General features: G+C 48.1%; 2 protein-coding genes and 1 long non-coding RNA gene across 3 annotated transcripts in view; all 3 read left to right on the top strand.

The window, feature by feature from the left end:
* Positions 1-9,705, top strand: part of mgaa (MAX dimerization protein MGA a) — a 34,679-nt gene extending 24,974 nt beyond the window's left edge. Inside the window, 8 exon segments of the mRNA XM_053336162.1 lie at positions 4,688-4,992; positions 5,073-5,173; positions 5,340-5,409; positions 5,600-5,711; positions 6,204-6,500; positions 6,580-6,714; positions 6,794-6,922; positions 8,407-9,705. Of these exon segments, the coding sequence (XP_053192137.1) occupies positions 4,688-4,992; positions 5,073-5,173; positions 5,340-5,409; positions 5,600-5,711; positions 6,204-6,500; positions 6,580-6,714; positions 6,794-6,922; positions 8,407-9,137 (1,880 nt within the window). The 3' untranslated portion in view covers positions 9,138-9,705.
* On the top strand, positions 5,380-6,297 carry LOC128375625 (uncharacterized). Its single transcript, XR_008323093.1, has 3 exons — positions 5,380-5,409; positions 5,600-5,711; positions 6,204-6,297. It is a non-coding gene; the product is annotated as an uncharacterized LOC128375625 (long non-coding RNA).
* Positions 9,706-11,859: 2,154 nt separating the features above from the next.
* Positions 11,860-15,000, top strand: part of mapkbp1 (mitogen-activated protein kinase binding protein 1) — a 35,776-nt gene continuing 32,635 nt past the window's right edge. The window contains 2 exon segments of the mRNA XM_053336160.1: positions 11,860-11,985; positions 13,645-13,736. Of these exon segments, the coding sequence (XP_053192135.1) occupies positions 11,860-11,985; positions 13,645-13,736 (218 nt within the window).

Here is a 15,000-nt window from a genome sequence, read left to right as displayed (position 1 = left end):
TAACGAGCTGTTTGACGTTAACCAGCTGTTTGATGTTAACGAGCTGTTTGACGTTAACCAGCTGTTTGACGCTAACGAGCTGTTTGACGTTAACGAGCTGTTTGACGTTAACGAGCTGTTTGACGTTAACGAGCTGTTTGACGTTAACGAGCTGTTTGACGTTAACCAGCTGTTTGACGTTAACGAGCAGTTTGACGTTAACCAGCTGTTTGACGTTAACGAGCTGTTTGACGTTAACCAGCTGTTTGATGTTAACGAGCTGTTTGACGTTAACCAGCTGTTTGACGTTAACCAGCTGTTTGACGTTAACGAGCTGTTTGACGTTAACGAGCTGTTTGACGTTAACCAGCTGTTTGACGTTAACGAGCTGTTTGACGTTAACCAGCTGTTTGATGTTAACCAGCTGTTTGACGTTAACGAGCTGTTTGACGTTAACCAGCTGTTTGACGTTAACCAGCTGTTTGATGTTAACGAGCTGTTTGATGTTAACCAGCTGTTTGATGCTAACGAGCTGTTTGACGTTAACGAGCTGTTTGATGTTAACGAGCTGTTTGACGTTAACCAGCTGTTTGACGTTAACCAGCTGTTTGACGTTAACGAGCTGTTTGACGTTAACCAGCTGTTTGACGTTAACCAGCTGTTTGACGTTAACGAGCTGTTTGACGTTAACCAGCTGTTTGACGTTAACCAGCTGTTTGACGTTAACCAGCTGTTTGATGTTAACCAGCTGTTTGACGTTAACCAGCTGTTTGATGTTAACGAGCTGTTTGACGTTAACGAGCTGTTTGACGTTAACCAGCTGTTTGACGTTAACCAGCTGTTTGACGTTAACCAGCTGTTTGATGTTAACGAGCTGTTTGACGTTAACCAGCTGTTTGACGTTAACGAGCTGTTTGACGTTAACCAGCTGTTTGACGTTAACGAGCTGTTTGATGTTAACGAGCTGTTTGACGTTAACCAGCTGTTTGACGTTAACCAGCTGTTTGAAGTTAACCAGCTGTTTGACGTTAACCAGCTGTTTGACGTTAACGAGCTGTTTGAAGTTAACGAGCTGTTTGATGTTAACGAGCTGTTTGACGTTAACCAGCTGTTTGACGTTAACGAGCTGTTTGACGTTAACCAGCTGTTTGACGTTAACGAGCTGTTTGACGTTAACCAGCTGTTTGACGTTAACGAGCTGTTTGACGTTAACGACTCGTTTGACGTTAACGAGCTGTTTGACGTTAACCAGCTGTTTGACGTTAACCAGCTGTTTGACGTTAACGAGCTGTTTGACGTTAACCAGCTGTTTGACGTTAACCAGCTGTTTGACGTTAACGAGCTGTTTGACGTTAACGAGCTGTTTGACGTTAACCAGCTGTTTGACGTTAACCAGCTGTTTGACGTTAACCAGCTGTTTGATGTTAACGAGCTGTTTGACGTTAACCAGCTGTTTGATGTTAACCAGCTGTTTGATGTTAACGAGCTGTTTGACGTTAACGAGCTGTTTGATGTTAACCAGCTGTTTGATGTTAACCAGCTGTTTGACGTTAACCAGCTGTTTGACGTTAACCAGCTGTTTGACGTTAACCAGCTGTTTGACGTTAACGAGCTGTTTGACGTTAACCAGCTGTTTGACGTTAACGAGCTGTTTGACGTTAACCAGCTGTTTGACGTTAACCAGCTGTTTGACGTTAACCAGCTGTTTGATGTTAACCAGCTGTTTGACGTTAACGAGCTGTTTGACGTTAACGAGCTGTTTGACGTTAACCAGCTGTTTGACGTTAGCCAGCTGTTTGACGTTAACCAGCTGTTTGACGTTAACCAGCTGTTTGAAGTTAACGAGCTGTTTGATGTTAACCAGCTGTTTGATGTTAACCAGCTGTTTGACGTTAACCAGCTGTTTGACGTTAACCAGCTGTTTGATGTTAACCAGCTGTTTGACGTTAACCAGCTGTTTGACGTTAACGAGCTGTTTGATGTTAACGAGCTGTTTGACGTTAACGAGCTGTTTGATGTTAACGAGCTGTTTGACGTTAACGAGCTGTTTGACGTTAACCAGCTGTTTGATGTTAACCAGCTGTTTGATGTTAACCAGCTGTTTGATGTTAACCAGCTGTTTGACGTTAACCAGCTGTTTGACGTTAACCAGCTGTTTGACGTTAACCAGCTGTTTGATGTTAACCAGCTGTTTGACGTTAACCAGCTGTTTGATGTTAACCAGCTGTTTGACGTTAACCAGCTGTTTGACGTTAACGAGCTGTTTGACGTTAACCAGCTGTTTGACGTTAACCAGCTGTTTGACGTTAACGAGCTGTTTGACGTTAACCAGCTGTTTGACGTTAACGAGCTGTTTGACGTTAACCAGCTGTTTGACGTTAACCAGCTGTTTGACGTTAACCAGCTGTTTGATGTTAACGAGCTGTTTGACGTTAACGAGCTGTTTGACGTTAACGAGCTGTTTGATGTTAACGAGCTGTTTGACGTTAACCAGCTGTTTGACGTTAACCAGCTGTTTGACGTTAACCAGCTGTTTGATGTTAACCAGCTGTTTGACGTTAACCAGCTGTTTGACGTTAACCAGCTGTTTGATGTTAACCAGCTGTTTGATGTTAACCAGCTGTTTGACGTTAACCAGCTGTTTGACGTTAACCAGCTGTTTGACGTTAACCAGCTGTTTGACGTTAACGAGCTGTTTGACGTTAACGAGCTGTTTGACGTTAACCAGCTGTTTGACGTTAACGAGCTGTTTGATGTTAACCAGCTGTTTGACGTTAACCAGCTGTTTGACGTTAACGAGCTGTTTGATGTTAACCAGCTGTTTGACGTTAACCAGCTGTTTGACGTTAACGAGCTGTTTGACGTTAACCAGCTGTTTGATGTTAACCAGCTGTTTGACGTTAACCAGCTGTTTGACGTTAACCAGCTGTTTGATGTTAACCAGCTGTTTGACGTTAACGAGCTGTTTGACGTTAACGAGCTGTTTGACGTTAACCAGCTGTTTGACGTTAACGAGCTGTTTGATGTTAACCAGCTGTTTGACGTTAACCAGCTGTTTGACGTTAACGAGCTGTTTGATGTTAACCAGCTGTTTGACGTTAACCAGCTGTTTGACGTTAACGAGCTGTTTGACGTTAACCAGCTGTTTGACGTTAACGAGCTGTTTGATGTTAACCAGCTGTTTGACGTTAACCAGCTGTTTGACGTTAACGAGCTGTTTGACGTTAACCAGCTGTTTGACGTTAACCAGCTGTTTGACGTTAACCAGCTGTTTGACGTTAACGAGCTGTTTGACGTTAACGAGCTGTTTGACGTTAACCAGCTGTTTGACGTTAACGAGCTGTTTGATGTTAACCAGCTGTTTGACGTTAACCAGCTGTTTGACGTTAACGAGCTGTTTGATGTTAACCAGCTGTTTGACGTTAACCAGCTGTTTGACGTTAACGAGCTGTTTGACGTTAACCAGCTGTTTGATGTTAACCAGCTGTTTGACGTTAACCAGCTGTTTGACGTTAACCAGCTGTTTGATGTTAACCAGCTGTTTGACGTTAACGAGCTGTTTGACGTTAACCAGCTGTTTGACGTTAACCAGCTGTTTGACGTTAACGAGCTGTTTGATGTTAACCAGCTGTTTGACGTTAACCAGCTGTTTGACGTTAACGAGCTGTTTGATGTTAACCAGCTGTTTGACGTTAACCAGCTGTTTGACGTTAACGAGCTGTTTGACGTTAACCAGCTGTTTGACGTTAACCAGCTGTTTGACGTTAACCAGCTGTTTGACGTTAACGAGCTGTTTGACGTTAACCAGCTGTTTGACGTTAACCAGCTGTTTGACGTTAACGAGCTGTTTGACGTTAACCAGCTGTTTGACGTTAACGAGCTGTTTGATGTTAACCAGCTGTTTGACGTTAACCAGCTGTTTGACGTTAACGAGCTGTTTGATGTTAACCAGCTGTTTGAAGTTAACCAGCTGTTTGACGCTAACCAGCTGTTTGACGTTAACGAGCTGTTTGAAGTTAACGAGCTGTTTGACGTTAACCAGCTGTTTGACGTTAACGAGCTGTTTGATGTTAACCAGCTGTTTGACGTTAACCAGCTGTTTGACGTTAACGAGCTGTTTGACGTTAACCAGCTGTTTGAAGTTAACCAGCTGTTTGAAGTTAACCAGCTGTTTGACGTTAACGAGCTGTTTGAAGTTAACGAGCTGTTTGACGTTAACCAGCTGTTTGACGTTAACGAGCTGTTTGACGTTAACGAGCTGTTTGACGTTAACCAGCTGTTTGACGTTAACGAGCTGTTTGACGTTAACGAGCTGTTTGACGTTAACGAGCTGTTTGACGTTAACCAGCTGTTTGACGTTAACCAGCTGTTTGATGTTAACGAGCTGTTTGAAGTTAACGAGCTGTTTGAAGTTAACGAGCTGTTTGACGTTAACCAGCTGTTTGACGTTAACCAGCTGTTTGACGTTAACCAGCTGTTTGACGTTAACCAGCTGTTTGACGTTAACGAGCTGTTTGACGTTAACGAGCTGTTTGACGTTAATGAGCTGTTTGATGTTAACCAGCTGTTTGATGTTAACCAGCTGTTTGACGTTAACCAGCTGTTTGACGTTAACCAGCTGTTTGACGTTAACCAGCTGTTTGACGTTAACCAGCTGTTTGACGTTAACCAGCTGTTTGATGTTAACCAGCTGCACTTTGTTCAGCAGGAACGGGCGCAGCAGCTGCGTTACACCGTCAGAGGTCACATGACTCCATCGAAGTGACGGACAACTCGTCTGACGAGGATGCTGCCGTCACAGGGACAGGAAGTGATGGGAGAGCGGAGAGGGGTCTGTCTCAGGCGGTCAACCTGCTGGAGGAGACGGACGAGCTGACGGACAACTCGTCCGACGATGACGACGCTATCGCCAAGACAACCGGCGCTATCGCCAAGACGACCGGCGGCATCACCGAGACGACCGACGGCATCACCGAGACGACCGGCGGCATCACCGAGACGACCGTCACCAACGTAAGCTGAGATGACACTGCTGTGCAGCACTCAGATGTCGAGTTTCACATGATCGCAGCATCTGTGTGTCTGTTTGTCAGGAGGAGAAGGCTCGGGCCGTCGCCATGGAGACAGCGGAGGAGAGTCAGCTGAACGCAGCTCAGGAAAGGCTGGCGAAGATCATCAGGAACGTGGACTCAAAGTAAGACAATTCCTGCAGCGGAGAGTATTTACACATAAATATATTTATACATAAACATATTTATGTATAAATATATTTATGTATTTATACGTATATAAATGCAGCTGCTCATCAGCTTGAGATTTCAGCTTCGTGTCCAAACACTGAACATGTTTGTTTGTTGCAGTCTGAACGAGAAGCAGCGGAGCCGCTCGGCCGTCAGCGCTGTCAGCTCTCAGCATCACCTGTTGGAGCAGGTAAAATATAAAATATATTTTATATATATAATATGTGATGTGTTCGTATCATCTGGATGATATTTGACCAAAGAGTAAAATGTTCAAGAGTTCAACAGGTTTCATTCTTCTGATAAACAGGAAGTGGAACAGACTCTGGGGACTATTTTCAGAGGCGGATGAATCCACAGGTGTGTTTTATGTGTTTCAGGCTCGTCAGGAGATCCGGTCTCTGCAGAGTCGGATGGAGAATCTGAAAAGTGTCAAGATCTGTCTGAACCAGCAGAGAGCGGCTCACATCCGGCACCTCGCCCAGCGCTCAGGTGACCTCATCACACTGTGACCTCATCACACTGTGACCTCATCACTGTGACATCATCACTGTGACATCATCACCATCATCACTGACCTCATCACTATCATCACTGTGACCTCATCACACTGTGACCTCATCACTGTGACCTCATCACTATCATCACTGTGACCTCATCACACTGTGACCTCATCACTGTGACCTCATCACTATCATCACTGTGACCTCATCACACAGTGACCTCATCACTATCATCACAGTGACCTCATCACTGTGACATCATCACTATCATCACTGTGACATCATCACTATCATCACTGTGACCTCATCACTGTGACATCATCACTATCATCACTGTGACCTCATCACTGTGACATCATCACTATCATCACTGTGACCTCATCACTGTGACATCATCACTATCATCACTGTGACCTCATCACTGTGACATCATCACTATCATCACTGTGACCTCATCACACTATGTTTCCCTGTCCTGCAGGTAAGAGCGAGCAGAGGATCCTGAGGAAGCTGCAGCACCTGTCGTCCAATCAGAAGAAGCATGAGAGGATCCAAACAGCCAATCGGAGGACGGCAGCAGGGGGCGGGGCTTCTGATAACGATGCAGCTCCGCCCACCGCCTCACCTGTCCCCTTACCTGTTCAGCAGACCTTCAGTCATGGCGTCGTGAACGTGTCCCAGCCCGCCTCCGCCGCATCCCACAATGCACCTGTGCAGAGGGACCGGCCGAGGACCATCCCCAACATCCTGTCCCGCAGCAAGACCGCGGCGCAGACAGGTACGACGGCGTGAGACTTCCTGTTGGTGTGTGACGCTAACGAGCAGTGTGACGTTAACGAGCTTCCTGTCCCTCACAGAGACGCCGGCAGCCTTTCACACTGTGGTTCCCACTGAGGTTCTGTCATTGGTTGGCACGGCGTTGTCAGGGCAACAGATCCTGACCCTGAGTCCGCTGATGGCGGGACCAACAGTGCTGCAGCCCTCCACCCCAGGTACTGACACCTGTCCTCTTCCTGTCTCTGTAAGCGTGGCTTTTATTCTGAAGTCTAACACCTCTTCCTGTCTCTGTAGGCGTGGCCTCCGTCACTCTCAACATTCCCAGTTTGACCAATCAGCAGATACATCTCACCTCGTTGCCCCACCCACCGACCGGTAAGATCTACAGCAGCTCCGCCCCCTTCATCGTCACTAACCTTGGAGGTAACTAACCCGCTAATTAACTAACCCGCTAATTAACTAACCCGCTAATTAACTAACCCGCTAATTAACTAACCCGCTAGTTTAATAACTAATTCACTAACTCACTAATTAACTAACCGTTACCGTCCTCTTCCGGGGCCCTGCCACCACAATACGTTTGGGTCTGCCAGGTCTGACCGGCATCCCCCCCCCCACCATCGGAACCAACTCACCACCAGGTGGTGATCAGCTGACAGCTCCGCCCCTCTCTTCACCCGAGTGTCCAAGACATGCGGCCGCAAGTCCGACGACACGACTACAAAGTCAATCATGGAACTGCGGCCTAGAGTGTCCTGGTGCCAAGTGCACATATGGACCCCCCCCCCCCCCCCCCCCCCCCCCTTATGCTTGAACATGGTGTTCGTTATGGACAACCTGTGACGAGCACAGAAGTCCAATAACAGAACACCACTCGGGTTCAGATCGGGGGGGCCGTTCCTCCCAATCACACCCTTCCAGGTCTCACTGTCGCTACCAACATGGGTGTTGAAGTCCCCCAGCAGAACGAGGGAATCCCCAGAGGGAGACTCTCCAGCCCCCCCTCCAAGGAGTCCAAGAAGGGTGGATACTCTGAGCTGCTGTTTGGACCATAGGCACAAACAACAGTCAGGATCCGCCCCCCCACCCGAAGGCGGAGGGAGGCCATCCTCTCGTCTACCAGGGTAAACTCCAACATACAGGCACCAAGTCGTGGGGCAATAAGTATTGCTCTCCTGCCCGGCGCCTCTCACCAGTGGCAACTCCAGAGTGGACGAGAGTCCAACCCCTCTGGAGGAGACTGGTTCCAGACTGGTTCCAGACTGGTTCCAGACTGGTTCCAGACTGGTTCCAGAGCCCTTGCTGTGTGTCGAGGTGAGGCCGACCACCAGCTCAGGCTCCTTCCCCACCAGAGAGGTGACGCTCCACGTCCCTAGAGCTAGCTTCTTCAGCCGAGGGTCGGACCGCCAAGGTCCCCGCCTTCGGCTGCCGCCCAGCTCCCCCCCTGGATCCAGGCCTGGATCCAGGGGGGGGGCCCGGTTACCCGCGTCCGGGCGAGGGACACGGAAAACCATTTGTTGTTTTCATCGTCGTCTGATTAACTAACAGCACAGTTGACTAATTAACTGACTCATTAACCCTGATTGTTTAATTAGACTAAATAACTTTGAACTAATTGACTCGGTGAGTAATCAGCTGACCAACGAGCTAATGAACCCTTAACCTCTATCACCTACCAGCTGACTGATTCATTAACTATTTAACACTCATGAAGTATTTCTCACCAGCTCCGTAATTAACTGATGACCAACCATCACTTACCAACTGTTTATTAATACACTGATTAAATATAAACCAGTAGTCACCTGAGTCAGAACCATCTTCCTGTTTGATGACATCATCATATTTCCTCCTGGTGGTTGATCAGCTGTTCAGAGGAGTCATGTGACTGTTTTTATCTTCCACAGCTGCAAACTTCAACAACCTGCTGCAGGTCGTTCATCCCCCACCACAACCGTCACCACGACAACCGTCACCACCACAACCGTCACCACCACAACCGTCACCACCACAGCAACAGACAGCTCCTCCTCGCCCTGCGGAGGTCTCTGATTGGCCGTCAGACCAGAGTAAAGATCAGGACGGCTCCGACATCACACCTGAATCCTGCTCGTCTGCGTCCGCCGCTCAGGGACCGTCCTCTTCGTCTTCCTCGTCCTTGGCGTCCTCGAGGTTGAGCGCCGCCCGTCATGCTGATGTATCGGGGCCTCTGGGGGCGGGGCCACAACAGGATGCAGACTACGAGAATCTGACGTCTCTTCTTGATGAGATCGTCTTCCTCAACGGGCAGCCGTTACCGGGGAAGCCAGAGCAGGACGTCCCGCAGGGCGGCGAGGGGCGGGGCCACAGCCCGTGGCTCCTGCAGCTGGACTCTGACTCTGACGACACGGAGACGGAGGAGGCGGGGCTTAACGGACACTCAGAGACGCTGCAGGAGGGGGCGGGCACAGGTGGCGTTTTGGCCCCGCCCCCCCTGCTGCAGATGAAGGTGGGCGGGGCTAAAAGGGCTGAGCCCGCCAGCAGCGACGGCACGGTGGGGGGGGGAGGGGCGCCGCCGCCGCCGAAGAAGGGCGGCATGGCGTGGAGGCCGATGCCGAGGCTGGTGCCTCTGGGGCTTAGAGGAGCCCCGCCCAGCTGATGATGTCACAGCAGCCACAGGAGCCCCGCCCAGCTGATGATGTCACAGCAGCCACAGGAGCCCCGCCCAGCTGATGATGTCACAGCAGCCACAGGAGCCCCGCCCAGCTGATGATGTCACAGCAGCCACAGGAGCCCCGCCCAGCTGATGATGTCACAGCAGCCACAGGAGCCCCGCCCAGCTGATGATGTCACAGCAGCCACAGTTTGTGTCCTGTAAAGCAGAAAACGTGCGACGCCATTCGGCCAATCGGAAGCTCTGCTGTTGCCGCGACGATGATTCCGACATTTCTTTGTTTACAGATCTGAGATTAACGTTTCTATTTATTTTGTCCACTTCATCAGCTCCGTCCTCAGCATCACGTAACCACGGCAACGTGAGGCAGCAGACGATTGGATGTTCAGACGAGTTTGTATTTGTTAACATCGGTTGTTTCTGATTGGCTGCTGGACAGGAAACTCTAAACTGAGCGAGTCAAGAAGAAAATATAAATATGGAGGAAAAGTTTCAGTTTTTAAAAGAAGTCGTAAAATTTAACGATTTCAGTAAAATAATAAAGTTGTTTCACAAGAAAGTGTCGAGTCTGCTTCTTGAGTATGATACTGAAATGAAAGCTAATGTGATGACATCATCGTAACGTCATCGTAACGTCATCGTAACGTCACCGTGATGACATCACCGTGATGACACCGTGATGACATCACCGTGACGACACCGTGATGTCATCACATATTATAACTTTGTTTTTGTGAAATCTCGACTTTATTTCATCGTTTGGATTCGACTCAAAACACTTGAAGCGAGTTTAAAAGATAAAAACCAGAGAAGAGGGAGGAGGAGGAGAAGAAGAAGAAGAAGAAGAAGAAGAAGAAGAAGAAGAAGAAGAAGAAGAAGAAGAAGAAGAAGAAGAAGAAGAAGAAGAAGAAGAAGAAGAAGAAGAAGAAGAAGAAGAAGAACTCGTGATGACATCACAGATTAACGGCTGCTTTAACGGTTGCTGTTTAAAAGTTGAGCGTGTCTGATCCGACCAATCACGAGGCTCCCTGTCAGTCACATGATCCAACAGACACGATTAGTTTTAAATATCGGGATTAAAAATAATTTAATCAACAGAGGATCAATTTCAGGTGGTTCCTAAAGTTCATATTAATGTTGTTTTATAACCGGCTCAAAAATAACCTTTAAACAAGAAGCTTAATATTCAAACTGTATTTAATAAATATATTTAACTTCCTGTCACACAGGTTTATATTAGCTTCTTGTGATAATCAGTCTAGTGGCTTCCTCCACGTCATTTCCTGTCGTGTATAAACATTGAACTTGCAGTTTGTGTTTCCGCCGCGAGGGGGCAGCAGCGACTTAGACACGAGGACACCGGAAGTAGAGACTTTCCCCTTCAAAATGAAAGTGACAAGTGTTGGTAAGATGATGAATAATAAATCATTAAACTAGATTTAGAAGCAGCATCAGGTTTGTTAAAATGTACATTTAGTATTTTTGTTGGTTTTATATCATTTAAATGACATTTGCACCATTTTTTACCAAAAGTCAGACTGAATGCTCCTGAAAATGTCAAATGGTGTAACCACGTTTTTTTGTGGTTTAGTCAAATTTTAAAATGTGAAAATAAACATATGAATAACTGTTTGTGTATTTTATTAGTTTATGTGTGGATGTTAGAGGATTATGGCAAACTTGTCTAAGTGGTGTAACCATAAAAAATATTTGGTACAAAGTTTTTATGGTTACACCACTTAGACATTTTTACCATAATCCTCTAATATATTCTCTCTAAATGGATTAAAAGCAGAAATTTGATGCTGGGTCCACAAAAAAAGAATGTGTGAAGTTATTCATACGTTTATTTTCACATTTTAACCCTTTAAATTTAAACTAAACCTCATGGAGACTAAAGAACATCTCTGAGGTTCAGACTGAATATCATGAACAGTTTAAACAGGATGAATAATTACAGCATTTATAAAACTTAAAATGTGCTTTCAATGGAAGTGATGGAGGAGGGTAACCCCGGTCTGTAGCAGGGTAACCCCGGTCTGTAGCAGGGTAACCCCGGTCTGTAGCAGGGTAACCCCGGTCTGTAGCAGGGTAACCCCGGTCTGTAGCAGGGTAACCCCGGTCTGTAGCAGGGTAACCCCGGTCTGTAGCAGGGTAACCCCGGTCTGTAGAAGGGTAACCCCGGTCTGTAGCAGGGTAACCCCGGTCTGTAGAAGGGTATCCCCGGTCTGTATCAGGGTAACCCCGGTCTGTAGCAGGGTAACCCCGGTCTGTATCAGGGTAACCCTGCTCTGTATTGTAATGGCGGCTCTGTGACCGGAAGTGTTACCGTGCAGACTGATGATCTGATTGGTCGGTTTAAGCTGTACAAATAAAACTGAAGTGGACTTTTAAAGATCGGGTCTGTGGTTCCAAACACGAGGCTCGGGGGCCAGCAGCGGTCACAGGGCCGATCTGATCAATCACATCGGATCGATCACATTGATCAGTGTGTTGTTTGTTTAAAGGTCCCGAACAGCTGATCTGGATCACGTTTTATTCTGAAAAGTCTGACAGGAAGTGTCTGCGGTGCGTCAGTCAGTCCGGTCCCGGTGTGTCGGAGCAGCCGCGGGACCGCAGCCTGTGATCCGGATCAGTCCAGACCCAGAGCCGGGCAGGGTGAACCCGGTCCGGTACAGTCCGGTGCAGTCCGGTCCATCATGACGCGATGAGCGCGGAGGGAAGCGGCACGATCCGCAGCCGCATCAGGAGTCTGCTGCGCTCACCGTCCATTAAACTGAGGCGGCGGAGCGGCGGAGCGGCAGCGCGGCACAAAGAGTCTCTGACTGACAGGGTGAGCACGCGCACACACACGTGCACATGCACGTTTGAGTTTTTATAATGTTTATTATTATTATCTGAACATTTCTACCTGCAAACCTCACAGTGGTCACGTGACCGCGGTACGGATTATTAATCAGCAGCAACTAGTGACGGTTACTATGGAAACATGTATGATGAACAGAAAAAAAACAATCCACATACACGCACACATATATACACACATACACACGCACACACACATATATACACACATACACGCACGCACGCATGCTGCGTTCAGGTGCTGTGGGACAAACTCACAGCTGCCAATAAAACACTTAAACTGAGTTTCATGATTAAAGGAGCAGATTGTCTTTTTTCTGTTTCAGCTCGTTTATATTTTCATCTTTCTGTGAATCAGACATTAATAATAAATCTGTTACTGCTTCAAATACTGAAAGAACCGTCCGACTGAGCCGAGTCCTGCTGGGCGACCATCTGCCCCCCCGGCTGACAGGAGCAGTGTTGTGGGCGTGAGATTAATCTGCTGATTATTATTTTCTTTATGAAATGTAAGACAGAAATGATTAATTGATTATTAAAATCAGCTGATTAATCAATGAATGGATCATCAGCTGGACGCTCAGTCAGCCTCCGTCCGCCCCCCCTCCCACACTCACCGAACTGTTGGGTGGTCCAGCTGTGGAACAGAGGAACTTTCCTGCCATCAGACGCTCCATCTTCATCGCTATGGCAACCTGAGAAGAGAAAGACGAACACCATCAGACGCTCCATCTTCATCGCTATGGCAACCTTAGAGGAGAAAGTCAGACGCTCCATCTTCATCGCTATGGCAACCTTAGAGGAGAAAGTCAGACGCTCCATCTTCATCGCTATGGCAACCTTAGAGGATGAAGACAAACTGAACTAGATCTTCTCTAGTTTGGTGTTCTGCTAGCGTCCTCGTCTCTCCTGCTAGCATGAGGCGCTACTTGCAACTAGTCCAGCTCCTCCAGGAGGACACATTCATACGTGTCTGCCAGCACAGTGTGAAGAGCAGGGAGGAGAACCAGGAGAACCAGGAGAACCAGGAGAAACCAGGAGAAACCAGGAGAACCAGGAGAACCAGGAGAAACCAGGAGAACCCAGGAGAACCAGGAGAACCAGGAGAAACCAGGAGAACCAGGAGAACCAGGAGAAACCAGGAGAACCAGGAGAACCAGGAGAAACCAGGAGAACCAGGAGAGCGGCCGTTCCACCAGGAGAGCCGGACATGGACCCAGCAGCTCACGTTGAGGAGGAACTATGAAGTCATGGAGAACCAGCTGGTACCAAACCCAGTAGAGCAGAGCTAGAACCCCCCCCCCCCGGCAGACGGGGGCATGAGGGTTTGGGATCATCACACTAAAACATAAACTTTACTGGAAATGTAATATTTAACTATAACTATCAATAAATAAACACATAGTTCAACATTAATTGCTGTTGTTGGTTTGATTCCCGGGCAAGACCCTGAACCCCAAACCCCCGTTGCTATGCCAACGGTGTGTGAATGTTAGTCAGGTTGATGCTGCTGTCATCAGTGTGTGAAAGTGATTGTAATGTAAAAGCGCTTTGAGTGATCAAAAGACTAGAAAGCCTCCATTTACCTCTGACCTCTGACCTCTGACCTCTGACCTTTGCCTTTCAGGTGACCTTGGAGAAGGTTCTTGGTATCACGGCTCCAGGGAACCGAGCTCTGTCCTGCGACCCCCGAACTGGACTGCTGGCTTATCCTGCCGGGTGAGAACCTGATGCTGTCTGTGTGTGACTGTGTGTGTGTGTGTGTGTGTGTGTGTGTGTGTGTGTGTGTGTGTGTGTGACTGTGTGTGTGTGTGTGTGTGTCTGTGTGTGTGTGTGTGTGTGTGTGTGACTGTGTGTGTGTATGTGTGACTGTGTGTGTGTGTGTGTGTGTCTCTGTGTGTGTGTGTGTGTCTGTGTGTGACTGTGTGTGACTGTGTGTGTGTCTGTGTGTGTGTGTGTGTGTGTGTGTGTCTGTGTGTGACTGTGTGTGTGTGTGTGTGTGTGTGTGTGACTGTGTGTGTGTGTGTGTGTGTGTGTGTGTGTGTGTGTCTGTGTGTGACTGTGTGTGTGTGTGTGTGTGTGTGTGTCTGTGTGTGACTGTGTGTGTGTGTGTGTGTGTGTGTGTGTGTGTGTGTGTGTGTGTGTGTGTGTGTGTGTGTGTGTGTGTGTGTCTGTGTGTGAAGAGCCTTCAGATGACTGTGGTGGTTTAGTGATGTACAGATAAAGACTGACTGTTAGACAGTGTTCAGTGAAGTGCGTTGGGAACAGCTGACGTGTGAAAATGAAATAAACTAAATCTGTTTAATCACTGAAGCTGCTAGATTCCAGTCCCAGACCTTCAATGTTCCCCCCTCTCCTCTCTCTCTCTCAGGGGGGGTTAGGGGACTGCAGGGTTAAGGGACAGGGGGGTTAGGGGACTGCAGGGTTAGGGTTAGGGGACTGCAGGGTTAGGGTTAGGGGACTGCAGGGTTAGGGGACTGCAGGGTTTGGGGACTGCAGGGTTAGGGGACTGCAGGGTTAGGGGACTGCAGGGTTAGGGTTAGGGGACTGCAGGGTTAGGGGAGGGGGCAGGGTTAGGGGACTGCAGGGTTAGGGGAGGGGGCAGGGTTAGGGGACTGCAGGGTTAGGGGACTGCAGGGTTAGGGTTAGGGGACTGCAGGGTTAGGGGACTGCAGGGTTAGGGGACTGCAGGGTTAGGGGACTGCAGGGTTAGGGGACTGCAGGGTTAGGGGACTGCAGGGTTAGGGGACTGCAGGGTTAGGGGAGGGGGCAGGGTTATTATTGTGACTAGACATAAAAGGTTCCAGAGGAGATTGAAGGAATGTGAGAGCAGGGTCAGGGTCTGGATCAGGATCAGGGTTTGGGACTCTGTGTCGCTGCTGTAACGACTTGATGAGATCATCAGATTAAACTCGTCATGTGTTCAAAGAGGCGACACACAGCAGTCCATCAGGGACCTGGTTCTAATATGATCCATGAGACG

This window comes from Scomber japonicus, chromosome 16 (genome assembly GCF_027409825.1).
Source record: "Scomber japonicus isolate fScoJap1 chromosome 16, fScoJap1.pri, whole genome shotgun sequence".
Lineage (NCBI taxonomy): Eukaryota > Metazoa > Chordata > Actinopteri > Scombriformes > Scombridae > Scomber > Scomber japonicus.
Note: the sequence above shows the minus strand (reverse complement) of the source record. Positions and strands in the feature narration are given on the sequence as shown.